Consider the following 27,237-nt stretch of genomic DNA (forward strand, 5'->3'; position numbering starts at 1 on the left):
TAGATAAGTTTACCCAGTGAACATAGTCACGGAAATACTATGCGTTGTTGAAGAGAATGTGCCGGAGAAGAAGGCAGATCTGATTGGTTGTTAACCACGGATAATTTCCCGGTTGGGTAAAGTGACAATGCCAACCAATCAGATTTCGACTCTGGCAGCAGCCAGTTCCATTGGATGCGCTATTAGTGGCGATACAAACGAGATGTTAAAAAGAGAAAACTGTAATTGTGTACCTGATACAAATAACTTGTTTGCGGTCGCATGACCGCTGTATGCATCACCGTGATTATGTAACCTTTATATCTATATGACTATCTGGGAAATCAATGAAAACAAGTTCAGTGGGAACTTGAATTACCGCTTGTTTTTAATCATTTTTAAATAAATTAATATTTATGCGTACTTTGTTATGTTCTGTGTATCTTCATATGCTCGACAGTGGTATAAAAGCACGAGTCCCGTTTCCACGGGAGCAGATTAGTATGTGCGTTAAGTAGCGCGTGTTAGGTTATGCGGTAACGTTATCTGGTTCTGACGTTCCTTTTTTATGTTTGTACAAATTGTTAAGTCTCTTATTTTCTATAATGATCTCTGCGTCGACCGAGTGAGTGTACATTCTTCGTAAAATTTAGTATCGCACGCAACGTCCTATGCTTAACACACATATCTACGTACATTCATAGCTCGTTATTATTTCGACGAAGACAGGTTACAATTGAACCGCTATCTAATTACGTACGCAAACATGACTTCCACTTTACAAAAAACCGTTCTGTCACTGTTTAAACGAGACTTTCCTTGGAAGATTGTTAATTCCATACATATTAGGGACAATGCACGACTATTTCATCAAGTCGTCGCACAATTTCCACGCAGCAGAAGAAACATAGTTTTTCCAGAATGTTTTAAGTGAGTATTCGTCTCAGGAACTATTTAGTGAGTTATTTATTACGAACACTTGAAATACAAATGCGAGTGAAATAAGCTACTGTTGATTACTTCCGGCAGGCAAATATTGTAACGTGTAGGTTGTTTGATTTAAAAATTTATTACATATCTTCGAAATCCATGTTAACAAATTTATTTCATAATAAAATAGTGTGGTTTATAAAATTAATAAAGCTTATAAATTACGCTTTTTCAAACATTATCGTAGTACTCCCTACGGAAAAAATACTCGTAGTCTCAAGTTCAGTAATAACACGTAACAAAAAGGAAAAAATATTTTTGGAATAATATTTAATAAAAGATTTTAATAATTAGAATTAATTTTCTTTTTATATAAAAATTCAGAAGATATTCCATCAATTTGAAAATTTAATTATTTTTTACATGTAAACGTGTATGTAGTATTCACATGGCTAAGTACTAAACCTAATCTCGTAAACGATAAAAGGATAAACATCGAGGGACAGGTGTGGTTTCTTGGCAATTTATCGTTACACGTTGACAGCTTCAAAAATGTAAAAAATGAGTCCGAGTTTATCAAATAAAGTACCAACGTATATATTTCATGAAAAATAGTTTGCGAACTTGTTAATTAATAATGCATTGACATATGCATTTGCTCGTAAAATTGAGCATGCAGAAACTATAAAAGCAGAAACTATAAATGAATAACCATTAAAAAATAACTCAATGAATTTATGCCACCTTATTAACAAAAATAAAAAATAGGGTACTATATAAGAAGATCACAGAAGAGGATCATTGATGATATGGATAAACAAAATATCTCAGTCTTTTATCTATTGAACAAATAAGAGGTTCGAGGCTTCCATAGCCCGGTGTCATACATTTTCTATTGTATCAAGTCTATAAGACTTTTAAAACTAGACTGTGGATCGTCATGCAAAACAAAAATTGTCTTCATCAATTGCAACAAACAGAAGCCAGATAAAACTTCATTTCTTCCTTTAATAATCTCAGCGAGTTGAAAACAATATGTAAATATTCTTAAACTGACTTAAAATCTGCATAAAATCTGCAGTCTATTTAAAGCACATTATACGCATGTTACTTTGGACTATATCATTCAAAGAATTTTATCAGTGCATTTGTTCTTTTTGAATTATTCATTATGTATATATGAATATTCATCAAAAGTCATATGTTATAAAATGGTATCTCCTGCTGTCTACATTTCATAATATATTAACGGGTTATTAATATGTGCTCTGCGTATAATGTGATAACTTACGTATGCTCAATTTTGTAGCTGTATATTAATAATACCTAGTACTTACCGTTTATAACTTAGCAAAACAGCCATTTTTTTTTATTATTAATTTTTGTCTCATGCTACGAGGGTCAGTCCTTAAATTTGACCTTGAAAAGGACAGTCTGCTTAACACTGTGGGGTCGGTGAGATAAAAAAAAGGGTCGTCAATAGGTCATGAGTAGATTGCAGATCTTTATGGAAAATAAAAATTTCCTGCCTAAATTGCAAGAGACAGGAGTCCAATAGAAATACCTTTTCTTTTTTTTTAAATAAGTCTAACAATCTAAAAATGATATATCGACATCCTTAAATTTTTTTTCTACCATTTGAAATTTCATAGACTCACTTTTGTAAGCGGTGCCGAGATATGCATTCATACTCTGGTATTGATAATCATATCGATGAAGTTGGCTTTGGTCTCGTCGGACTTGCAATGAATTACCGTTTGCGTTCCGCGGTGCGTCACTGACTTTGCAACTACTGTAATAGATTTGCTTATTTCCGAGCCGAGTTCTTCTTCTTGTATAACCTGCGTGAAAAAGCGCGAATTAACCTGTTCTTGAACATTCGTTACAATATGATAATAATAAGAGAGAGAGAGCGCACGTGTCCAGAGATATGAAGATTATTACGACAATCGCGACCTTAAGCATGCCATTCACTTAATCCAGATGTATATATTTGCATTGATTAGGAGGCATTCAATATATCGAATATTTTTCTAAATAAGTAGAAAGAGAACTGGGAAATCTATTCACTGGTTACCAATTTGGTAAACTTTTCCATATCGCTATTTGATATTTATTTATCTACTAGTTCGTGTTAAAAAAAAATAACCGAAACTTTTATTATTTATTTAATAAGCAAATATAATCGACAGCGTATCGTGTTTGGTCTCATTTTAATCAGAAAAATCTCACCAATATTTTGACGATGCTTTTGTATAAAAGAGGAATTGAAAATAACAAAGTTCTGTCTCTGCGTTAGTATTGTCTCACAGACGTCCCAAGTATTGCTTACTTCGGACAATGTTTAGGGAGCGTTCCCGGGGAGGAATCGCCTAACTGGTCCTTCTCGTGACAGAACTACGTATCGTCGCGTCAATAATAAACGGAACAGAAAATAATAGATACCCTAACTTTTTAGAAATGGTTCTAAAATTATTGGAAGAACCGTTAATTGATTAAAATTAATATATGTTACTGCTGAAGTAAACATTATCGGTTAATGTCTCGACATTGTAACATTAACATCTCTTCGATGCAACAATTTTGCAATTTTGCAGTTTAATCCCTGCTGCGAGATATGTATCTCGTGGTTCGATGCATAAATTTGATGTTCCACTATGAAATTATCATTTGAAATAGCATCTACCGATTCATTGTACAGTTATATCATACCGGTACTATAGTCTGTACAGATTCTTCCCCTTCAGATAGCTCCTCGGATTCTTCTCGGTCGGGCTCCTGTTCAGTTTCTTCTTCTTCAGGGCTTTTCAATGCATCTTCCGACGCTGACATTTACAGCTCTGTTATTACATATAATGAAAGGCGGGACACGTTGTCGGCGAACAGATCTACGGAAGAGTTTATGCACTCCGTTTTGTTATTTACATAACAAACGACTGATCGCCGCGATCTCTCGATCACGGCCATTGAGCGGATTCTCGGTTTTTCAAATGTTATTTCAATACACAATTCACGCGCTCTAGAAATAGAGGCACTAAATATTTATCCTGCTCGTGTGCAGATTGGCGATAAGTCGCGCTGGAACTTGAGAGATGACCATGATGTTTGAACTGCAGCTTCGTGTCAACGTACATACATTTTTATGGAAGACTGACAACAAAATATATTATTTATTTTACATACTTTACGAGGGACAATGGAATTGAAATTTTGCAAATTCGGGGACCCTATGGGTCCGACATTAATTCCGTGCAAAATCTTTTTTACGAGACCTAAGGACAAAAAGGGAGGGGGTTAAAGTACTTTTAAAAATATTATCTAATAATATAATAATATTATTTCTAATATTATATAATATTATTTTAAGTATTTTAAAAATATTATTTTAAGTATTTTAAAAATATTATTTTGAGTATTTTAAAAATATTATTTTGAGTATTTTAAAAATATTATTTTATTTTCATATTTTCAATATGTAAATGCTATTGGTTGCTCAACAGCCTTCGAATTATAAGCACAGTAAATACTAGCGTTTATTCCTCCCATTTGTCGTCACAGTCAATTATGTCAGTACTTGTTATCTTAAATAATTCAGTTGAGATAATTATGGGAGGTCGTTGATATTCTCAAGGTCGTTCTCCTGTTTCACGACATTCCGTCTAACTTTTTTTCTGCCAGGAGAAATTAAAGATTCAGAAGGTACTCTGAAAAAATATTAACTGTAAACTTTACGCCCCCCCCCCCCGTGTTTGCTTCGGCTTTGCCAGAGATACTAGATAAATTTGTCGTATGAGCTCTTTTTGAAACATCTTCGCTGCCATATCGCTACATAAGTGCATAAGGTGTTTTTTTTTCTAAAAAAAAAAAAAAAACAAATATATTCATTTTTATATTAATATTTTCTTCATACATGACGAATATATTCGTTGTTAAATGCTTGATTGAAATAATAATGTAAAATAGTTGATATTTTTATTCGAACGATCGCGCACATGATGTTTTAATTCAAGCGTTTCGTTTGTTTGTTATTTGATTTGAAATTATGGCGTCCCCCCGATTTGATTTCTGCAGGCAAGCATAATATTCGAACATCGTCAAACAACTTTATCAGAACGAAAGATTCCTGTTCATTGTCGATAGGGCTTATCGTGAATGTATGTGTTCGTGACTCTAATGGCTAGATATTATAAATGTTGGTCGTATTCGGTGGAACGTTCGGTTATATAATGAACAATTTTTATTTTTATTGGAATATCTATTGACCAGCCGGTCAAAAAATTATTTGTACAATTTTGTATAACTGTTATACTTACACCAACGTGGCAGTACAAATTAGTTTATGATAAATAAGCATCATTATAACAATTAACAATTTTGTATTTTTTAGGTCAACGTGCGCAAACGTGCAAATGTTGCATTATGCTCCAGTGTCTACGTTCACGAGCAAAGATGAAAGTCGCGAATTGATGGCTATTTGGCCGGATATTGTTCGCGACGTCACGGACGCTGGTGGCAATCATGATTTGCTGCATGTCTCCAAGAAGATGGCAAAGGTGCTTTTATTATCAATTAAAAACAATTGTGAACCTACAGAACAGCTACCTATCCTGATCTCGATGATTTTTGTTCATCTTATAAATGTCAATATTTTGAAGCTCATATTTTCCGAGATTTTCCATTTCCTCTGAGTGACCTTGATTGACCTTCATAATGGGTTATTGCATTCTACTTGAAACGCTCTATCAAAATGTAAATAGAAAACCGTATCATTCCATAAAAACAAAGGCTGGGAAGATATGACCTTGAGATGACTTTCACCCATGTACACTTATGTCCCTCTCCCAATAGGATAACTTCCTCCCCAAAATTTTGTTTATATCGGTACAGATAAAATTGTTAGGAATGGCAGATTTAAATAAGACACATAATACAAACATTATCCCCTGTCCCTGAATTATGGAGTATGTCCATAGTAATTGGGCATCGAATGTTAACTAGATATTTGTTAAACTTCCAGGCATTACAGTATTCCGTTCCTACAGGGAAGAAAACGAGGGCATTAGCACATGTACTTGCATACAAAACACTGGCGCCGGAAGATCAATTAACAGAAGAGAATTTACGTTTAGCACGAACTCTGGGCTGGTGTATAGAAATGGTGTGTACTTTCACTACACTCTTTAAATGAATTTATTTTACACTATATGTTGCATAATATTATCTAAATAACATTGATCATATTTTACATAGTATAGATAGAAAATGTATGTAATACACACATGTAATATGACAATACTCTATTATAGTTGCAATCATTTTTTATAATAATTGATGATATTCAAGATCAATCGGTAACTCGACGTAATCAACCGTGCTGGTATTTATACAATAATAATGGATTGGCAGCCATTAATGACGCTATATTAATCAAAATGTATTTATACAAACTTTTAAGAATACACTTCAAGACGAAAGAGTGTTATACAAATCTTCAGAACTTATTTTTAAATGTAAGTAGTTACATATTCTATCAATTAATTAAATTTACTTCTCGGAGAATTCTGAATGATTAAGTTAACGTTTACACTAATTACAGTCTACGTTAACAACCATAACGGGTCAGTCTCTAGATATGTTAGCAATGGATGGTGGAAACAAACCCAATTTAGATCTTTATACAATGGATCGATATAACACCATTGTGAAATACAAAACAGCTTATTATACGTTTGTATTGCCAGTCACAGCTGCTATGTATTTAGTAAGTTTGTAAGTCTCCTTTTTCTATCTCATGCTAGTCCCTTTATTTATGGATTTCTCATAATATTTCAGGCTGGTGTAAAAGATCCAGAATTGTATAGACAAGCGAAAACTATTTTACTAGAAATGGGTCACATCTTCCAAGTGCAAGATGACTATTTAGACTGTTACGGTGATATCAGTTTTACTGGTAAACAGGGTACGGATATAGCACAAGGAAAGTGTACGTGGCTTGTTGTTGTAGCTTTGCAACGTGCGACGCCAAAACAAAGGAAGGTTTTAGAGGTAACTACATATGGATATACCATTGATAAAGTTTGTTCACCAAACGCTAGCAGAAACGATAATCATTTTTAACGATATGCAGGAATGTTACGGGGAAGAGGACAAAGAGAAAGTGGATCGTGTTGTACAGCTCTACAATGAACTAGGCTTGCCAAACACCTACTCGATCTACGAAGAAGAAACGTACAATTTGTTGAACACGCACATACAACAAATATCACGTGGACTTCCGCACAAATTATTTTTGAAGTTGCTCTCAATGACGTACCGCAGACAAAAGTAAAATGTACAATGTAAATGTAATTAAGAAAGAATAGCCTAATTTATTCTTAAGTCAGGAAAGATATATTCATACTTCTTACGAATTTATTGATCAAGGATAATCCCTGATCGCAATTATTTACAGTCTATTTGTTTTGAAGAAGAACTAATTTAGTAGTATTAAATCATTACGAAGGTAGCAATTACTTGTCACGGCTATTCGATTTGCAATGGCCAATAACGAAAAAATCCATTTTGTATTAGGACAGTAAAATATTTTGATATTTTATACAGTATACACATATTATTATATATATACACATACTTTTACACAATTTTATTTTTCTTCTATGGAAAGCATTTGTACGAATTTAATGTTCAAGTTAAGATATTTAAAAGATTTAAAATCCAGTTAAATATATCTCTTAGGTTTCATCATTTAGTTTCTTTTTTTACGTCCTACGTTTTGCTTCATCACCTTCTTTTTAGGTCCAAATGGTTGACGTTTTTTCACATTTTGACGAATTTTCGCGCGCATAATGTGCTTCAGTTCTTGTCTAAGGTTTTTGAACTCCTCGTCAGGCATAGATTCCTTAGAAAAAAATGTCACTGCCTCTGAAATTTTATGAATATTAATATATACAAAGTGATTATTTCTTATAGTTCTATTTACACTTCTCATAACTCGCATACCATTAAATCGTGTATCATTCTCTTCGAAGAAAAATTTATTCGTTTTTTTAGGTACATATGGCAGTGACTCTTCTTTCTTCAATTCGATTTGTTTATTGTCATTTTCATCATCGGATGAATCGTATTTAAATGGATTCTTTGTGTCGAAATTGAATTGGAATTTTTTATTCTTAGAATCTATGGTTGTTACACTATATTCTTGCTCCTCTGAAAGTGTACCAAATATTAGAAAACTAAGAACTATAATAAGCAGGTATTTTCAAATATAAGCTAGCTCTTAAAAACACTCACCCTTCTGGTTAACTTCTTCTTTTCCAAATGTTTTTAATAAACTAAATTGACCTCCTTCTTTCATGCTTTTTGTTAGTGATTCTGATACAGAAAAATAAATATCTTTTGATACTTCTACAGGTGCGGTTTCCACAGCATTTTCAGCGACTTCCTTGTTTTTCTTTCTTTTTTTAACTTTTTTCGTATCCGCTTCAGAGGTTTGTGGAAGGATTTCATACTCTTTATGGTTGCTTTCTGTAGGATCATATCTAATCATCTGTTTCCTAAAATATTAAAATGTGTAAAACGATAGTGCATTACATATTATATTATTTGTTCTTTGTGTCTTTACTTTGCAATCTTTGAATCCTTATTCACTTCTTTGCTTTTTAAACCACTCTGAATTGGTTTGCCCAGGATATTTTCAAGAATATCCAATTGCATTTTCTTTTCTTTCTGCAAGTCAGTCTCATCATTGTTTTCTGTTGCAGTATCCTTTTCCGATGCATGATCGTCGTCCATGAAACGTTTATCTATTTTAAATCGTTCATCGTTTCCTAAAATAACAGTACGTCCCTAGAATTAAAATATTCAACCTTTAATCATTAATATTGTTGAACTGTTTATAAATAATGTTTACTACCTTTTTATTAGTTTCAAAATTATCGATGTCCCAAATTGGTTCATTATTGTCTTCATCATCGTCAACAGTATCGTCGAACAAATCATGCTTCTTCTTTTTTGCTTTTTTTTTAATTTTAGGTTCCAATACTTCATCAATATTATCATCAAATATTATTTTATTTTTGTTCGATTTGTTATCCTGTAAGGATATATTTCAAATTGTTCCATTATACGCGAATTAGGATGAGTCAAAGCATTATTTAAATTTCAATATTTACCAAGTTCTTTAGTGCATGTTGCACTGCCAGTTCTTTAGCTTTAAATGATTCCTTCTTTCGTTTCAATGATTCGAGCCGTTTTTTTTCGGATTCATTGATTTCATTCATCTTTACATCTGTCTCGTTTTCATAACTCATTACAACCATGGTGTTTGTTTATTTGGCATAATTTTAGGTTATGTTGACTCACGCGAATGATGGATTCCCTCGTTATAAATTCGTTGAGTAAACCGAAGGTGAGCTTATAAAGAATACGATCATTTAGTGCAGTTTTTGGAATAAATAATATTCTACAAAATGTAATAATTACAATATTCACGATTAATAATCAGTTTGTTACGATTATTTTATCCGTACTAAAGAAACTATAATTATATAATTTATTTATTATCAGAAGTTGATTCCAATTGTCTAAGACTATTTCATTTACTGCTAGAAATCTATAGCACTTAATTTTTACATTATTAATTAACTATTAATAAAGGAATGGATGAATTAAAATTTATATATCATTAATAGTATAAATAAATCAAATTTATTCAAATCACATAATATGAAAGGTACGAAATTGAATAATTAAATAAAATGTACAAATTTATTCTAGTTCAATGAATAAATGTATATCATTGTTTGGCAAAATCCAGGTGTAAATTCCATGGTAAATGTGAATAAAAAACCAGGCTTCTCGAGTCTTGATTCCAAGTTGCAAATTCTGTAATTCAATTTCAAATTTCCAATATTGATATTTAGATTTTATAATAATTTTCTTATTATTTCACTGTAGTAATAAACTTACTCAGAACACTGTGAAATAGATCTTTAGAAATTAAATTTTCCCATCGTTATCTTCCTGCCTTTTTATATATCATATTTGCTTCGGCGTTACTATAGACAACATCTGCAATATAGAATAAACGAATTAATTAGAGAATTATTAACAAAGACCGATGATTATAAGTAATAACACGAACCTCTATTTGCAGCCATGCATTATTTCCTCAGAAACATTCTGCTGTATGTCCATCCTTATCCTGTAACTTATATGTAACAAAATTATAAGAGTTAGCTTCACCTTACCAATAATCATTTCATCAACACATATTGTGAAAACATACTGTTGAAAAAATTATGTGTCAATGAAATGTTTGTCGGCCACGTGAGCTAAATTATAAAGACTTTTAACATGAATTAAAAATAAAAAGAAGACTCACCCAATACAGTCTATGTAAAAACATTCCGACGAAATGTATGTGTCTCCTCTTCCACGAATGCCTGTTTTACGCTTGACAACAAAGTCCTTATATATTTTGGTTTTCCTTCTGTATGCCTATATAAAACTTCGAAAGCCTTAGCTATCTCTAAGTCGGCGCTCCATTTACTTTCTTCTTCGGCATCTCCAATCTGCCCTTCCTCTTCTTCTTCCACTATTACTCCTTGCTCTAGTTGTTCATCTTCTTCTACCCTTTCTTCTTCTTCTTCCTCCATATAGATTTCTTGGACTTCTCCAGCCTCGTTCTCAGAGAAATGTGCTTCGGCTTCTACATCGGCCGATGTAATATTGTCCACACACTCGTCATTGTCTGTAAGGATAGCAACCAGCTCGTTTATCTGATCGTCCTCTTCGTCTTGCTGTTCTTCCATTGTTATCTCTTCTGAGGATTTTGTTATATTGTTCCAAGAGTTCCTAATAAGTCTAGAATTGATCTCTGTCCACGATTCGCCTATTATTTCTACATAATCTTTTATGGAATAACTAGTATAAAATTCGCTTAGCCCGCCATCGCACTCTGCCATTTTATGTAGCATTTTCAGGCAAAACGATTTCTTCAGCTTAGCGATCACGCCTTGGTCCATAGGCTGAAGAAGAGAGGTGGTGTTAAGAGGCAGAATCACGATCTCAAATTGATCATCCCGATGGCATTCCTCCATTAATTTAATCCCCCGATAATTATCCAACAACAAAACAACTTTCTCCTGTACAGCGTTCACCGACTGATACTTTTTCACGGCTGGTTTAAAATCATTCTCGTACCAGTCCAGAAATACTGTCTGATCCATCCAACACTTCTTCTGAAATTTAAACACTACCGGCATGTCGTCCTTGAAACTCTTCAACGCTCTTGGATTCTTAAGCTTGCTTATGACTAGCGGCTTCAACTTGTGCAATCCGTTCGCATTCGCGCACAAACCTACAGTGACCACTTCCTTGTGCGTTTTCTTCCCTTCGCTTTTCAGTTTAGCGCATTGCTCCAATATTTTGGTTGGGAGAACCTTCCAGCCAAGTTTTGTCCCATTCATATTGTAAATATTGTGCCATTGTATTTTCTCCTCTTCGAGTTTCTTGTGAAACTCCTCTATGAATTTCCCCACGGACGCCGCGTCTGTGTTTTCTTCTTCTTCGTCGAAGTCGTTCAGCAGACGTATGTTGTGCCGGAGTTTGAATTTCTCCAGCCATCCGTGGCTTGCTTTGAACGTGGACGAACAGCCAGTGTCCTGGCTGATTTGCAGCGCTTTCTTTTGCAACAAACTGTTCGTAATAGGTATTCCCAGTGTCCTCGTGTCCCGGTACCACGAAAACAATTGTGCGTCTAAATCTTCGTACATAGGCTTCCGAATCCTCTTTCGCTTTTGTATATCATGACCCAGGTACGCAGGAAGCCCTTTTTTACGGATTTTTCGCACGGTGCTCGGATGGATATTGTATTCATAGGCTATTCTCGATACAGAAATTCCACATTCTAATTTCTGCACAATTATTCGCTTTTGCTCTATCGAGAGAGCAGACACGTATCCACGTTTTTGATTTTGCATGATCCTGTAATAGAGACACAGCGTTTCCTCCGTAGCGTCGCAATATGTCGTCGGCTCTCACTCTTTACTTATTTCCGCTTTTTGCCATTCCATGACGCCACCTGTTTGATGGCGACAGAGAGGATATGAGCACAGACGAGGTATAGGAGTAGACTAATCATCCATTGGGTAGGTAGTCTATGCTATTTGATTTACTATTTCTTCATTTTGCCAAAAGGTGTCGCCTCAAAGTCGCTTCTCTGTCGGGTCGTTTTACAAACAGTTTCAGCGTTTTACCAGAAGATAACGCCCTTTGAATTGTGTCTCAGTCGATAATGTTCATCAAACTGTTTCAGTGGTTTACCAGAAGATGGCGCCTTCAAAGTACTTCTCTGTCGGTAACTTTTCCGTACAGTTTCTGCGTTTCACCGTTACTTATCGCTGTTTATCGCAGCTCCCTAAGATATGATCAGAGAGGATATCCGAGGACATGATAATATCAGACAGTATACAATTGTATACGAACACAGGAACATGTTGACATAAGATGACGCAAGACGGTGAAATGCTAACTGAACAGAGCGGGTAAGAGATTTCGCAATTTCGCAGAGCTTTTGAGATGAGCGGTCTTTCGGAAGATGACAGTTCTGATAGTAGCAACGAGTTTCTAGTGGATCCAGAGAAGATTAATCTAAATTCTACCTTTTTCCGGAATAAACAACGAAACGACAATTCTGGCGCGCCGGAAAATGATACAGATGACGAGACCTCCGAGGACGAGGATCTCGAGGATGTCAATCAATCCAACATCGAACTGTTTACCGAAGTTCTGAAAAATCTAGAAAGTACACAGAAACTCGAATTCAACAATGACGATATTAAGAAGGAACAAACAGTCTCCGACTCCTTGCAACAAAAGAAAAAGGGGAAGGTACAGGTAACGAACGAACTGAACGCCACATCGTCCAATGAAATCACTGAACTTTTGCTGCGGGGAGAGACTGCTGCAGGTTCTTCTCCTAGAAAGAAGCTCAAACAAGAGTCCGTAAAGTTAGAAGACGATGTGGAAGATGTGGAAGATACTCCAGAATACACTATCCCAAAAGACGGTGTTAAGATCACTCTGCCTGGCACTAGTATCATGCTAAAGAGAAAGAAAAAAGGAGGCGAGGATTGGAAAACAATTCTACGAAGAGGAATGCGAACTACCCAGGTATACATAGAGAAAGTAGGTTTACTCTGCTGGCTAGCTTATGGATTCTATATGAACAAACAGGCGAATGAGCCCGAGTTGATGTCAAGTGTACTGTCTTTAATGTCGTCCGACAAGTACCCAAAGAGTAGAATCGATCTTACGTATATGGAGAGATTCACGAAATGGTTTAAACGTCTGTTCATATTTGAAGAAGTTGCAAGCAGCGATAATAAACGTATCAACAAAGAGAGTTTGTTGAAAGTACTGCGGGAGAAGAAGATCTCTGATTACAGGGAGTTGGTAGTGCTCTATGTCGCTACATTAAGAGCATTAGGCTTGCACTGTCGATTAGTTATATCTCTTTGTCCACCTCATAAGGTGTTCAGCGATAACCCGATATTTAAAATTGATACAAAGGAGCGACAGGAGAAGCCTAAGAGTCAGTCGAGTAAAGCTAAGGAGAAAACCAGTTTGAAATCGCGCAAGAAGGAGAAACCTGAAGAGACGAATGTAATTTTGAACAGTTCAGAGGCGCAGAAGAATGCAAATATAGAAGCGAAGAAGAGGGCAGCGGAGATTCTGCAGTCGAAATTGCAAAGCAAAAGAAAGAAAGGGAAATCTGATACTATGAAAGAGTCTAAGACTGTGGAAGAGGAAGCTAAAGAGTCGGCAGCTACGAAAAGCGAGACTAAAACAACAAAGAAAATAGAAAACACGTCTAATCTAAGGCAGCTGAGATCCAGAAAACTGAATGTTTCGTCTGATGATAATAAATCCAAGAAACCTGCAGACCTGATCTCGAAGAGCGACGGTACAAAGTCGAAATATTACATAGAAGAAGACTCCACGGACTCCGAGGCAGAATTCCAACCAAAACCGAAAGTTGTAGTAAAAAGGAAATCGACTGACGACAAGAAGAAGGAACAAAGTTCTAAGAGTAGTAAGAAAAGCAATAAAAAGTTGTTATCTACTGATAGCGAAAGCGAGGATACAAATAAGAAAAAGAACTCACAATATCTTTGGGCTGAAGTGTACCTAGAATCGGAAGAGAGTTGGATTTCTGCGAACGTGATGGAAGAGAAGATCCACTGCGTGACAGAAATATACGTGAGAGATTCAAGGAATAATTTATTTTGTTTCTTAAATTTTTGTATATTAATAATCCTTATTTTCTATTACAGAAAAAAGCGAAAAAACCTGTCCTGTACGTAGTAGCATGGAACTCCATCGGTTCGATAAAGGATGTGACAAGACGTTACTGTCCCCATTGGCTAACAGTCACACGCAAGCAAAGAGTTGATGAGAAGTGGTGGATGGAAACGTTGACTCCTTGGAAGGAAAAGGACTCTGCCATCTGTAGAGCCGAAGATCAGATGCTTCTAGACAAGTGTGTTTCTCATAACTTCTTGCTGAAGTACTTCATTATATAGTAAAATAAACTTTGCATTACAGGGAATTGGAGCAGCCATTGCCAAAAACCATTGGCGAATGCAAGGGACATCCACTGTATGTTATCGCAAGGCATCTACTGAAATTTGAGGCATTGTACCCTCCAGACTGCGTACCATTGGGACACACATCTACCGGTGAAGCCATCTACTCTCGCCACTGTGTGCACACCATCTGCTCGAGGGAAACTTGGTTGAAGAAAGCTCGAGTTGTAAAACCGAAACAGGAACCTTACAAGATAGTCAAAGCACGTCCAAAGTACGACAAGGTAGTTAGGACAGTAGATATTATATTAACCCTTCGAGAACGAATAATATATAAAGTTTCTTGTTTTGAACAGTTGTCTGGAATGAAGATCAAAGATTCAGCTTTGGAGTTGTTCGGAGAGTGGCAGACTATGGACTATGAGCCTCCAGAAGCCAAGAATGGCATCGTGCCAAGGAATGAGTATGGAAATGTGGACCTGTTTAAACAGTGCATGCTTCCAAAAGGCACTGTCCACATTAATCGTAAGTTCTTGATTTTTCAATTCCAAAATGTGATTTTTCAGCAACCATGTCAAAAATGACTCGACGCCAATGTGTTAAGGAATCTTGAACGATGCACTGATCTTTGTTAACAGTTCCAGGACTGAACCGGATCGCCAGGAAGTTGAATATCGACTGTGCATCAGCTGTTGTTGGTTTCAACTTTGGTTGCATGGGCGCAGTGCCTGCACTCGAAGGATTTGTCGTTTGTGAAGAGTATGAGGACACTTTGAGAGAAGCATGGGAGTCGGAACAGGTTGAAGCCCGTAAACGGGCTAAAGAGAAACGCGAAAAGAGGGTTTATGGTAATTGGAGGAAACTGATCCGAGGTTTGCTCATTAGGGAACGATTGGCAGCTAAATACGATTTCTCGCAAGAAGTGGAGCCAACGGCTACTAACAAACGGGCGAAACACAAAAAGACTGATATGAAAAAGGCGAGAATCTCCTAAGCATCAGGCATTTAAAAAGTAATTCTGAACATATTGCTTACTGGGAGCTTCAATGATCATTTCAATGATAATATTATATACAACAGAATTTCAAGAATATATTTTTAAGTAGTCACAAGACAATAGTTACTAGATTATGATTGACATTATTTAAGGATTATTAAAATCCTACTGATAGGAAATGTGTTCGGAATTATTACTGGTTGCAGGGCAGCTTATAATGTGTTCGAAATTATATAAAAATGTGCTAACATTTATTCTATTCGATTGAGTATGTAAAGCATACAAAATTGTGTGTGGATTGTTAAATTATTTAGTTTTTTGTGATACGGAAAATGCATGGTTGTGTAAGAAATTTTTTTGATTTACTATCATTATTCTTTTAACAATGAAAAACACGATTGATATTTCATTATCGTATCCAAGGAAATACGATATTTTGTTCATACATGTTCGAACATTGTATATAATAATTTTTGTACAATTATAGAAATAAAGTCATATACTTGTAAAACCGTTATGACCATAGTTTTGAATTTAATAACTTCGATACACAACATCGACACAGGGCGCGCGCGTCGATAATCTACGCGAGATTTAAATTTTGTGTACACACAACAGTTTGTTGTTGATAGAAGTCGATTTAATTAGCCGTACCTTTATTCGATAATCGTTCTAAATTATTCGTTTCGATATGGATCAAGAATGTCATCCATCTATATACAATTGGTAAGTGTACTTTCACGTTATGTTTAAAAGCGAAATCAAGATGCAACGAGAGGTTAGGTTTAATACAGAATTTAATTTAAAATTTGAAACCCGTAGGTTTGAGAAATCTGGAATGATATCGAACATAAGAACTCATCTCCGTCAAAATTTAATTAACGCATTAAGGAACAAGGACGTTGGTTTGAAAACCGATCATCCAAAATCTGCAAAACAATACATCTATGATTTGTTGATAGCGGAGTACTTGTTCAATCACAATTATGCTTACACTCTATCGGTGTTTGCCAGTGAAGCACCCTTGCTAATTAACTTCTGTAACAAGACAGTTCAGCGGTCTGACAAGAACGAAGAAGGTACAACTGAAAAATTACAGAACGATTACGTACTCCATGCATTGGAGACGCTAGGCATCAATCCTCACGATGTGAAAGGCCAATATGTTATATCACAGTACATAGAAAGCGATATGCCGCTTCTCCTGTGCATACTAAAATGCATCACTATGTTCTCTTACAATATGTACAACAGCATACCAATAAAAGAGCATGTGGCTCTCTGCAACGAGTCCACACAAACCAAATTCTCTTGGTTGTCTTACAACGCTCATGTAGAGAAACTGATTGCGCTGAAGAGGAAAATATCTCTGCACAAACAGATAGTCAATAATAAGTTGCATAAGAGGGAAGCAATGCTGAAAGAACAAGCGTTGCACGTTAAAGAACATGTTGAGACATTGAATACTCAACTGCAGCAGGTGCAGGTAGCTGAAACTTTACTTTTGTGATTAACTGTGCTTTTAAGCCTGTGTTTCTTAACCTTTTTAGAATAGTATTGATAAATATGATCTTTTTTCAGAACGTTATGCATTCGATGAGTCTAAAGGAGAAAGAATTAGAGGAAAAGCGGCAGAGTAACGAACAAAAAATTCTGCAAAAGGAAATGGAGTTGGTGTTGAAGGAAAGATTGTTGTTACAAGAAGAAAATAGGTGTGCATTATTAATAGACTGCGGATTTTTATGCAAAATAAAAACTGTCCAAGTCTATTATAAGAGACTGAAGCTAAATAAAATTATATTTTCTCTTTTAATCTCCTTAAAAAGTCGAAAATAATATAAGGATATCCTTAAATCCTTCTAATGTCTTTTCAATTTTGTATTGGCATGAAATCCGCAGTCTAGTTATTAATAATAATATTAACATAATGCCACAAGGTTTCAATGTATGTATTATTATTTGCAGGCTGCAGAGGGAACAAAATGACCACATGAAACTGAAGGAGGATTTAAAACAATTACAAGAGGAGAAGAAAGCAGCAGAAATGGCTATGATTCAAAATGTGCAAAACACAGAGGTACAAACCGATTTTGCAGTCGATGCTACGCAAGAGGAGAAGATCGATGTTCTCACTAAAGAGAAAGAAGAATTAAATGCTCTCATACAGGACCAACAATTGAGAATAGAGCAGATAACCCAGCGTGCTCTTCAACTATCTCGACAAATAGAAGGAATACGAGCTCTAAGGCCTGCTAACGAAGTCCCAGCTCAAACAGCTGCTAACACAATTGTCAGCGAAAGCAGTTCGACAGAGGACATCCTTCAGGATGCAAAAATGAGATTGAAGCGCTTGGAGGAGGAAAGTCTGAAAGCAGATCAATATTATTACAATTTTATAAATAGTTCGCCATAACATACAGTAACTCGCTAACAATAAATATCCAGCAAATATGCACGTAGCATTTGCATTGCAGCGTGTTTTCTATTAATTTATTTACAAAGTATTTAGAGGTAATGCGAGGTAAACAACAAAGTATTGTGAAAATCGATTTAATTTATTGGCATCGTTGATTTCTATTTATTATAAATAACACAGAGTATTGTATTGTATATGTACAAATCTCAGACTGAATTGAATGTGTACCAAAGAAAGCTTTTTTGTTACCTACTTTATTTTATATAAAATTGGACGTCAATATAATATACAAATTATTCACTATCTTTCTTTATTATTTGAATTCTACCTTAATTACATGCAACACCAAACGTAGTATATAAAATGTTAAGTCAATTTTTTTCCATTGTTGTACATCATCTTCGTTTGGGATCCGAACTTCTCCTAGTATTTAGGAATTAAGGAACGTATCGTGTTCTAAGTGATTGTAAATCCTGCCAAGTAATTCGACTGATGTAATTAATTAATTAATCAATAGAAAAAGGATATTGTTTGTCTCTGCCTTCGCGGCCCTCCCGTTCATGAGCACGTTCCTTTGTGTAGGGAGACTTTTCCTGAAAATACATTGTTATATGAATCTTCTGAGTGTCACGGGTCCCTGGAAATGGCGTTTGGGTACTTGATAGTATCACCTATTTTTTCTGGTCTTTGCTATTGTCTCCCATTTCGTCTTTTCAATGTACTCGAAGCGGACGTCTTTATCAACTAAGGGGTCAAGGAATAGTGTTAGAAATTGCGATTCAGTTAATTGATGATAGAATGTCGGGATAAATGTATAAAAAACCGTGATGCGATAAGGATTTACATAAACGAACGTGATGTGATTACGTGACTCGAAACGTGTGTATACTCTCTCATTGATCAGGGTCTATTATTTTTCTCTATCTCTCTAATCCTACGCTACACTTTGGTTACGCATGAAAACTCTAGGGAGTACAACTAAATGACCTACTTGCAATCGTTTTCGTTTATTAATGATGGCAAAAACAGCTATTCGACTACAGAAGAAATAGTTATCAAAAAAAGTTGTACTTTCCTCAAATACTCGAATTAATGAAGATTGATTACTCTCAAGACTCAGCTCGTTTCATTTTTTCTGTGTTTTTGGAATATAATGGAAAATTTTAACCGGAATTACCGACCTTATTATAATGATGCTTTTCTCTGTGTTCGGGCATATCGCCGTTTTGATGTGCTCCTTTCGCTGCAAACAATCTCATTGTTTATCAAAAGATTTTCCCCGATAGACCCGTCGAATAAAATGTAGTTACCTCTTTCGTCATCTTTTCTTCTCTTTTGCTCGGTAGTGACTGCCGACTCGTCTGCTCTATCCTGATTTAAAAAGAAATTATAGTGTAAATAAAGTACAGTGTCAAATGTTAACACCTCTTGTATGTTATTTTATCGTAGTCTATCGACTGGGAGTGATTGGTAGAACACGTGGGTATGCAATAAATATAAATTTTCCTTTTTTCCCTGGTGAATTGTAAACATTAATGAATCGTGAAATAAATCGTAATGGAGGGGGTGAACCACAGTTCATACAATGCGTACCCTTTTTCGGCCCACTTTCTTCTCTCTGCGCAGTTCCTTCTGTTCGTCTCTTATTTTACTTTTGCTCGAACGCTCCTTTTTGTCCAAATTTCCCTCCGTTCGTCTCCCTTCCTATTAACGAAACAACAAATTAGAAAATCATACCAAAAAATAATGTTAACACTCGCACGGCCGTCAGCGAGTCCTTTCAGGCATATAAATCTCAGTTTCAAGGAAAACAATAAATGTAGAATGTATAAACTGTATAAACTTTTTTATGTAAAATTTTAGAAATACTGTATTCTAATATACAGGGTGTACTAAAAATGTTCTTCCTTGAAAAGGATTCCTGAGGTCATTCGAAGTAACTTTTTTACCGATGGCCGGTGCAGGTGTTGAAGATTAGAGATTCTCACCTTTTGCATAGTTTCAATTTTTCTTCTTTTGGCATCTAAAATCAAACATCACCAGTATCACAGGGAACAACAACACGCTCTAGATCATACGTTTATAACTATTGAAATATTTCAATGCAAACCTCTGTCGGATCCATCCTGCGTGGGTCCGGAGCTGGCACTGCTATTCGATACACTGGAAAGATCCCTGTCTAAATTGTCCACCCCACTATTGTAATAATGTTCCTCCTGTAATCAACATCATAATTTACGGTTCATCGAACACCGAACAATAATCCCCGTAAAACTTATTTTGCAAACAGATAAACATATAATTACTTTGTAGTATTTTCGATCCTTTTTATCCATAGGATCATCCTCCTTGACTTCATCTTTCTTCAGGTGTTTGTCCTTTCCCTCCATGCTCTCTTTACCTTCCTCCTTTTTTCGGATCTTTTCTGACCCCTCACTGTGTCAAAAAGGAACGTTTCAAAACATTTCCAGGAAACACCGTTAAGCAAAAAACGAAAAACCTACTGGTACAGTTGATTCGACGCGCTCCTTTTCTCACGTTGGTCTTTGTTTTCCTTCTCTATTCGCGTGTCGCCATTGGTGATCTCTTTATTCGATATTCCATCACCTACTTTCTCGGATGTATCGCTGTTCTGATTATCCTGTGTCTTTCCAGCCTGCAGAAGAAACGTGTTAGTTTCGGTTCAGACCCTGTTAGACTTTAGTCTATTACTTTAGACTTCATTCAGACTCTGTGGAACATTTCGATTGTAATTACTTTGTCTCCAACGTGGTGAAAGTCTGCTTCCCGAATCATGTTGGGTGTCTTAGCTTTCAATTGGCCACTGTACGATGTAGCTAGAACATGGAGGTCCTGCCGCTGCCCACGCTCCTCCTCCCTCACCTTCTCCACCTTGCGTTCAAGGATTTGAGACAACTTGGCCAGCACGGGGAAATGCGGCAATATTTTAATCAATATTATTAAAGAATTTCTTATTTGTACATAATCCTTGGAATCGAGACAAACTACAATAGCCTACAACAATAGAGCGTGTTAGTTCTGGAATCTCATCGTTTTTCCCAAGGACGATCCACAAGTCGTAGAGGAGGGGTACCTTCGTAATCTTGTAATGCCACTTGTGACACACGTGTCTGTAATTTTCAAATCCTACCATGTCGTTCGCTTCGGAAAATTGATTGCTAACTCGGAACTTTGTTACAAACCCCGGATAATTGCTACACTCCTAAAACATAATAAAACTGTACATAAATACATTCACCAGTTTTGAATATCGGGAATGAAGTATACCTTGTCGAAAATTGCTTTTTCGGAATGCCATCTCATTACGGTCTCGAGCATGGCGCACAAGAATCTACCATAACGATTCGCCTCGTTCTCGGTGCATGAGGTAACTGAATATGTTATATCACAGAAAAGCTGAAAGATTTAATTGCAGTTAAACAAACTCTGCTCCCCTTTTTCTATTATTATTATTATTAGACAGCGGATCTATAGTCGAATATACGGGATACTAAAAGTGACTATTTTTACATTACTTTATAGAAATAACGAGAACGTGTTTATCCAAAGAAATAAATTTGTTGAATAATTGAATAACCTAGGGTTAAATTCTGTATTTCACAGTCTAACAAATCGGCAGTCTAATAATTATACTCACCCTGTCATAGCATAGAAGCGTCGAAAAATTTGCAGTCTTTAGAGAATGTATGGTGTGCACGAACTTTGCACAGTACATGGCATCCACAGTAGTAAATGTACATCGTGGAAATAGACACAATTGCAAAAATTGCGTTATTGTTTCGTTCTTCGCCGATTTGGCGCTTCGTGATAAGAACCATGTATCTTTCTCTTGTCTGCAGGCCAAGAAAAATAAAAATTTAGAATTTATAATCGATTTAAGGCATTCTCAATGATTCGAAAATTCACCTCAAATATGCAAACACTTTTTCAACGTGCTCCTCCTGCTTTCTCTTTTCATCCTGCAATTTCTCGATTAAAGTGGTGCATCTCTCTTGCTCCTTTTTGCCTTTACTAACATTCTGCAAGTGTAATATATTTGTCAGAAACTTTTCAAATATAAAAGCTAGTATTATGACGCGATTACACACCACGTCTTTGGAATCGGCGCTCTGAGCCGCGAGTTGCTTCAGTTTATTAATCTCTCGTTGATAGCTTTCCACAGGAACGTACAAATCGTACATGGAGAGGGACCAAAACGTCACTAGAAATTGTGGTGAAATATCCTCCCAAACCTTCAGAGGATGCAGAGGTCTGACGGATTGAGCAACAGGCGCCATCACAGCTTGCGCGGCCTCTGCATACTTCGTTTGCTTCATCGTGGTGGACATTTTCTTGTAATTAGGATCGGCTTTACGTAGGGCGTCATATTTAATCTACAAGCATTTCATTTAGCTTAACACTCTAACCCGAACCTAACTTAGATCATCAAAATTTATTTTTAATTTAGAATAAAAATGATTTACGTTAATGGCGTGTGCAAACATTGGCCTCGCGAGGAAAAATGCAACATCAGAATGTATGTGATTGTCCTGAAGCATAGAATGTATGGAAGGGAGTCTCTCCACATATTCGTCTACAGTCATCGTAGAACCCAAGAATGTTCCGAACTGAACTAACGTGTCTTGACACTGATCGTACAACTTCCCTGTGATTATCAAATTCCATTAATCCCCATAGAAAAAATACAGGAAGATTAATTGCTCAGCGAGCAAGATATTTACCAACAAGTTTAAGATGAGATTTATCTGTTTCCCTATACACGACACAATGTTTCTGCTGTGCCATCAACAGGCACAATGCTACAGCTAGATCATGCTCGGCTAAAGCTTCTTTCAATCGTTGCGAGGATTTCTTCGTGTTACGTACTTGACTGAAGTAACCAGCCTGACAATAAAATATAAAAATGTATTGTCATGTATATGATATATATGTATGATTATTAGTAGACTGCGGATCTCTATGCATTTATGATAACACGAATGCGACAAATACAAAGCTGAAACGATATTTAAGGTTATTGTTTCACTATTTTCGATTTCTTACAATTACTCGACTTAGACAATTTTCATTTCGCATAACGATCCGCAGTTTAATTATCATATTAAGTTAGCTTAAGTTAAATTACCTCGTTCTTTAGTAAGTCTCCACCCGCCATAGCATCCAGCTGATCAGAAGTCATCTCTTCGGCAGCCTCGATACCTGCCATCTTTTGTACTATTTCTTTCAGTATTAATAAATCTAAGCTGAAAGTAGAAACAAGCAATAGACAGTAATAAACTATAGGATTCATCTAAGTACTCAGCACAAACATATTAATCTCTCACCCGTCCCTTGTGACAATTTGACACGCGGGGGACGCATTAAGTTGCGAAAATGAGGGACGAATGAGGGTTAAAGTAATAAGTAATATAACCATGCCAATGTGTACAGTGTACCTTTTTTGTGCTTTGAGTTGGTTCGCCACATACTGCAGCAGACCAGTGAGTTCGATATTATACTTTTTGAATATAGCTCCACAGAAGGAAGCCAGGGACTGGAGCCAGAGTGATATGCTGGTGCCGTCATGCTTGAACCTGTCCCTATCAGCACCAGCCAGTGCTTCAACGAGACAGTAGCCAAGTACATCATAGGAAATGTTTGTCAAATATTTTAAAGAATCTACAACGGGTCCTGTAACACATCAAGCAATCGAATGTACTCAAGTTCTTCTTAACCATCGAACCATGGCTAACATACCTATAAGGTTATCGTACAGCTGGATCTGTATGAGCACATAATCGAATAGAACACCGGGCGAGGAGTGTGTTAGCTTGCCTATTGACCTTCCCACGGGCTTGATGGTCTCTTTGCTCACTCTCTTCATGATGGACTTGATCTTCTTTTGCGCATCTGCTCTTTTCTTTAGAAGAGCAGCATGCTGCAGAGGCGTGTCATTCTTCCAGCGAGCGTACAAGCAGTATCGGTTCTGATATGGATAATACTTCAAAATGTTCCACAGCTCCTCCGCGACGCAGCAGTTGCAGTCCATGAAGGACAACGAGGGCAACAACGCCACGTCTAGTATGGTCAATACATCATAGTAGAGGTTGTTGTTCTTTTCGACAGGCTGCTTGTTCGAGTCTAATGGACACTGTCTTATGGCAGCATGACACAGCCTCATGATCTTGTACATCAACACGGGGTCGTGGTGCAGATTGGGACCAAGAACTATCAGCATTGGCAACAACTGATCATGGATCTCTTCGAGGTCTTCCACTGGCTTTGGAGCGAGAGAGCTTTTCAAGGGAGGAATTCTTCTGCCTTGCAGTTTTGGTGATATGATACAATGCCTGGAACATGATGCAATGGTGTACTATCCTAATTTCATTCGGATAGCACAAGGCAAACCATGGAATGTGATCACAAGACTACGGATTTTTATGCAAAATAAAAATTGTCGTGCCCATCGCAAGAATTTGTAGCCATATATAAGATTCTTCCCTTCTTTAAATCGCATCAATTCGTTTTTATCATAAATGCATAAAATCCGCAGTCTTCCAGCAATCACCCTTAAGGAGAAATTCTCATGTAACTGGTCCAAAACATAACGTGTAACTGTAAAACATGTGACCGTTTGGACTCGGTGCGGACGCAGCAATCGCAAGGACACTATATTGTTCACGTTATAGGGGATATACATTGTATAGGTTCATTATCAAAAAGATTGAAGAAGGACCTACACGAAGCCACTACATTAGTGGAAGGAAAACTATATAGTCCAATATTTTAAAATATGGCTATGACAAAAACATCCTTTTAGCATGTACTATGAGAAAACATTTTTTTTTTTATTTCTTTCGGATAAAAGCCGTTGAAGTTACCGCTGACGTCCTTTTTGCTGAACAGCCTTCACAAGACATCTGTAGGACTGATTTCTTGATATTTTTCTTTAAAAATTTCAGTGTATGTACATAAAAGTGTGTACTTCAATATATATATACACATTTTATAATAAAAATTATTTTTCACGAATCAAGATATATGTAGCCCCTTAATGATCTCTGCAATACATACTTGCGATAAACGGGTTCCATAAGAGATTGGATCATCTTGCACAATGCCAACGCAATAGGACGCTGATCCGTGAGACTGTGTTCCGGTAATCTGTTGAACAGGTTTTGTGCAACCTCCCACGCTCCTATTTGAAGCAGCGCCTCGCATAATCCGTACTTTTGATTGCTGGCGTACTTATCCTATCGAAAGACACTCGTGTAATTAAGATTCTCTATTAATCGATTCATCGTATGGACACGGGCTTTTACCTGTGGATTCTCCTTCTCCTCTGGTACATCTTCCTTGTCTTTAGTAGAAATTACACTCAGCTTGCGAACGTACTCTTTCGCTTGTTTCATTGCTTGTTCGTGCTCCTTGATAATCGTTCTATCATCTGGCACTAACCATGGCAATATATCGTCTAGTTTAATCACACCATGTTGTAACATGAGTGCAGTGACTTTTTGCAATGAAAACGGGGTTGTGTTGACAGTAGAACAGTATTTAAATCCTAAAACTTCGCAGAGTACCTGCTGGTCACTCATGTATGAACGAATCAAAGGGATAAAAAGTGCATCGTCCTGTGGTCGATTCTCAAAAGTTTCTAATAAAATGTCAAGTACTCTGTTGGGGTCTAAATTGAAATAGCCTGGAAGAATGATACAAAATTTTGTTACACCTGCTGTTTACATAATTAAGATGGATTCAAGGTTTCACGAACGTACCAATAAGAGATTTAACAATTTCCAATATCGTTGGTACTTCACTTTCTGGACGTTCCTGATTTAATTCCACTATGAGTTTAGAATACCCTTCGCTTTCTTCTCTAAATAAATTAAATTTCCGTTGCTTATAGCTGCGAAAAGAAAGGCAGAATTAAACAGGTCTCTTCTTGTTTGAATTGAATTCGGTAGACCAAGCAAGAAAAGAAAATAGATACATACTACAATTTTGTCTTCACTTTAATGAATTTGGTTTGGAAACTTTTATTCTTTAATGTTCCTACATCTTGCAACGTATCAATTTCTAAACGTTCCTTTAATATCCTATCTGTTAGAAACTGTGCAAAAAGCAAATGACATAAATTATGCCATTAGGACATTGTGTTCGGTTTTTAATCGATCGTAAATACTTCAATCACGTTTATTGTTATCCTATAAAATGATACCTTTTCAGATTCTTTCACAATATAATAAAAATTATTTCTTTCTTCGTTATGTGCTTCTGCATCTATTAGTGTAAATATATCTACTATCGCTGATGGTATCGCTCCATCAATATTCTGCAAGTAGATACATAATCGTACAATAAAGTATATCTCTTTCATGTGATCAACTCCCCTCTATCAATTATCATCACATCTTACCATGAGTTCACCTAATGTCTGAACTACACTGTCCCTTTTTATGTTCCCATGGATTCCATTTGATATTAATTCGTACAATCCTCTTCGCCATTCTAGAACCAAACAAAAATAGCACATAAAAATATAAAACCTTTTACGAAGCTCCACATTCGTTTTACATCCGTACTTTTATATAAATTTTCAAAAGTACAAAAAATATACAATTTACATTCGTAATTCCCAAAACCAATAAATATAATAACGCAACTATGTGCATATGTGCAGTCTATATGAAATTTGTTGATTCTTTGCTTTATATCTAAATAATGGGTATATCGAACAAAATTAGTATTGACTTTGGAGGGGGTGAGGGAAAAGATGATTAATAACTCTGAAAACACAAAATAGACAGGCTTTAACGTGCATAAACAGATCGACAATTTTGGAGCATGCAGCTAAGCTGGTTGGGGAAAAATCGTAGAGTAAAGATTCACCTGTAGTGTTGCCTTCCTTAAATTTGTGCTTGATTAACTTGAGGCTGCAAACAGTCGTTAATTGACAATTAACTCTTCAGAAGAGCGAGAAACAGGAGAGATAAGTTGCAACCATCAATTGCACAGAGTATGCAGAGTATCAATTCAATATTAATCGAACGCACTTTCTGACGTTAACGCGTTAACCACTTACAAATCATTTTTCCCATGTTTATCCCATGCTTTCCATATTTCTGAATTCCACACTTTACCAGCCATTTTAATTCCATGAAAAGCTTTTTAATGATTAAAAACAATCGTATCAACATCACAGGTTAATAGACTCCATTTTCCGCCATTGCAAGCGTCCTCGAAGCTATCGTGGCGCGATCTTCCTTATGGCATGCAGTGTATCTAGTATGGCACTCTCAATGACGAAATCTATACGTAATGAC

General features: G+C 36.1%; 4 protein-coding genes and 1 long non-coding RNA gene across 7 annotated transcripts; 2 read left to right on the top strand and 3 right to left on the bottom strand.

The window, feature by feature from the left end:
- Positions 1-214: 214 nt before the first annotated feature.
- On the bottom strand, positions 215-4,009 carry LOC143359065 (uncharacterized). 2 transcript variants are annotated; one of them, XR_013083055.1, is made up of 4 exons: positions 3,622-4,009; positions 2,568-2,750; positions 2,247-2,328; positions 215-315 (listed from the first exon to the last, which is right to left on the bottom strand). It is a non-coding gene; the product is annotated as an uncharacterized LOC143359065 (long non-coding RNA). The 2 variants fall into 2 exon arrangements; XR_013083054.1 differs by having other exon boundaries at positions 2,247-2,750.
- On the top strand, positions 312-7,653 carry LOC143359049 (farnesyl pyrophosphate synthase-like). The gene is made up of 7 exons (XM_076796699.1): positions 312-909; positions 5,297-5,462; positions 5,927-6,067; positions 6,216-6,419; positions 6,506-6,670; positions 6,742-6,954; positions 7,037-7,653. The coding sequence occupies exons 1-7, from the start codon at positions 746-748 to the stop codon at positions 7,235-7,237; spliced, it is 1,254 nt and encodes a 417-aa protein (XP_076652814.1). The 5' UTR covers positions 312-745; the 3' UTR covers positions 7,238-7,653.
- Position 7,654: 1 nt separating this feature from the next.
- LOC143359051 (uncharacterized) lies at positions 7,655-9,542 on the bottom strand. Its single transcript, XM_076796701.1, has 7 exons — positions 9,391-9,542; positions 9,081-9,321; positions 8,822-9,001; positions 8,531-8,754; positions 8,200-8,462; positions 7,909-8,115; positions 7,655-7,830 (listed from the first exon to the last, which is right to left on the bottom strand). Exons 2-7 carry the CDS (start codon positions 9,225-9,227, stop codon positions 7,655-7,657), a joined length of 1,197 nt encoding a protein of 398 aa, XP_076652816.1. The 5' UTR covers positions 9,228-9,321; positions 9,391-9,542.
- A 2,822-nt stretch (positions 9,543-12,364) lies between these two features.
- On the top strand, positions 12,365-18,214 carry LOC143359175 (uncharacterized). Its single transcript, XM_076796923.1, has 9 exons — positions 12,365-14,172; positions 14,247-14,452; positions 14,518-14,782; positions 14,855-15,023; positions 15,137-15,489; positions 16,181-16,221; positions 16,318-16,981; positions 17,077-17,207; positions 17,461-18,214. The coding sequence occupies exons 1-9, from the start codon at positions 12,490-12,492 to the stop codon at positions 17,906-17,908; spliced, it is 3,960 nt and encodes a 1,319-aa protein (XP_076653038.1). The 5' UTR covers positions 12,365-12,489; the 3' UTR covers positions 17,909-18,214.
- Positions 18,164-27,184, bottom strand: Tho2 (THO complex subunit 2-like protein). Of its 2 annotated transcripts, XR_013083053.1 has the most exons (29): positions 26,997-27,184; positions 26,804-26,847; positions 26,331-26,422; positions 26,133-26,246; positions 25,909-26,024; positions 25,690-25,820; positions 25,234-25,613; positions 24,986-25,164; positions 23,669-24,261; positions 23,368-23,602; positions 23,058-23,175; positions 22,654-22,816; positions 22,396-22,577; positions 22,021-22,305; positions 21,839-21,951; positions 21,570-21,765; positions 21,200-21,328; positions 21,006-21,134; positions 20,669-20,926; positions 20,416-20,567; positions 20,218-20,347; positions 20,022-20,127; positions 19,900-19,934; positions 19,505-19,615; positions 19,222-19,282; positions 19,093-19,154; positions 18,583-18,655; positions 18,440-18,504; positions 18,279-18,337 (listed from the first exon to the last, which is right to left on the bottom strand). XR_013083053.1 is itself a non-coding variant. In XM_076796667.1 (28 exons), the coding sequence occupies exons 1-28, from the start codon at positions 27,059-27,061 to the stop codon at positions 18,307-18,309; spliced, it is 4,275 nt and encodes a 1,424-aa protein (XP_076652782.1). In that variant the 5' UTR covers positions 27,062-27,184; the 3' UTR covers positions 18,164-18,306. The 2 variants fall into 2 exon arrangements, 1 of the variants encoding a protein (XP_076652782.1); XM_076796667.1 differs by lacking the exon at positions 18,583-18,655 and having other exon boundaries at positions 18,164-18,337.
- Positions 27,185-27,237: the final 53 nt, after the last annotated feature.

Source organism: Halictus rubicundus, chromosome 11, assembly GCF_050948215.1.
Source record: "Halictus rubicundus isolate RS-2024b chromosome 11, iyHalRubi1_principal, whole genome shotgun sequence".
Classification (NCBI taxonomy): Eukaryota; Metazoa; Arthropoda; class Insecta; order Hymenoptera; family Halictidae; genus Halictus; species Halictus rubicundus.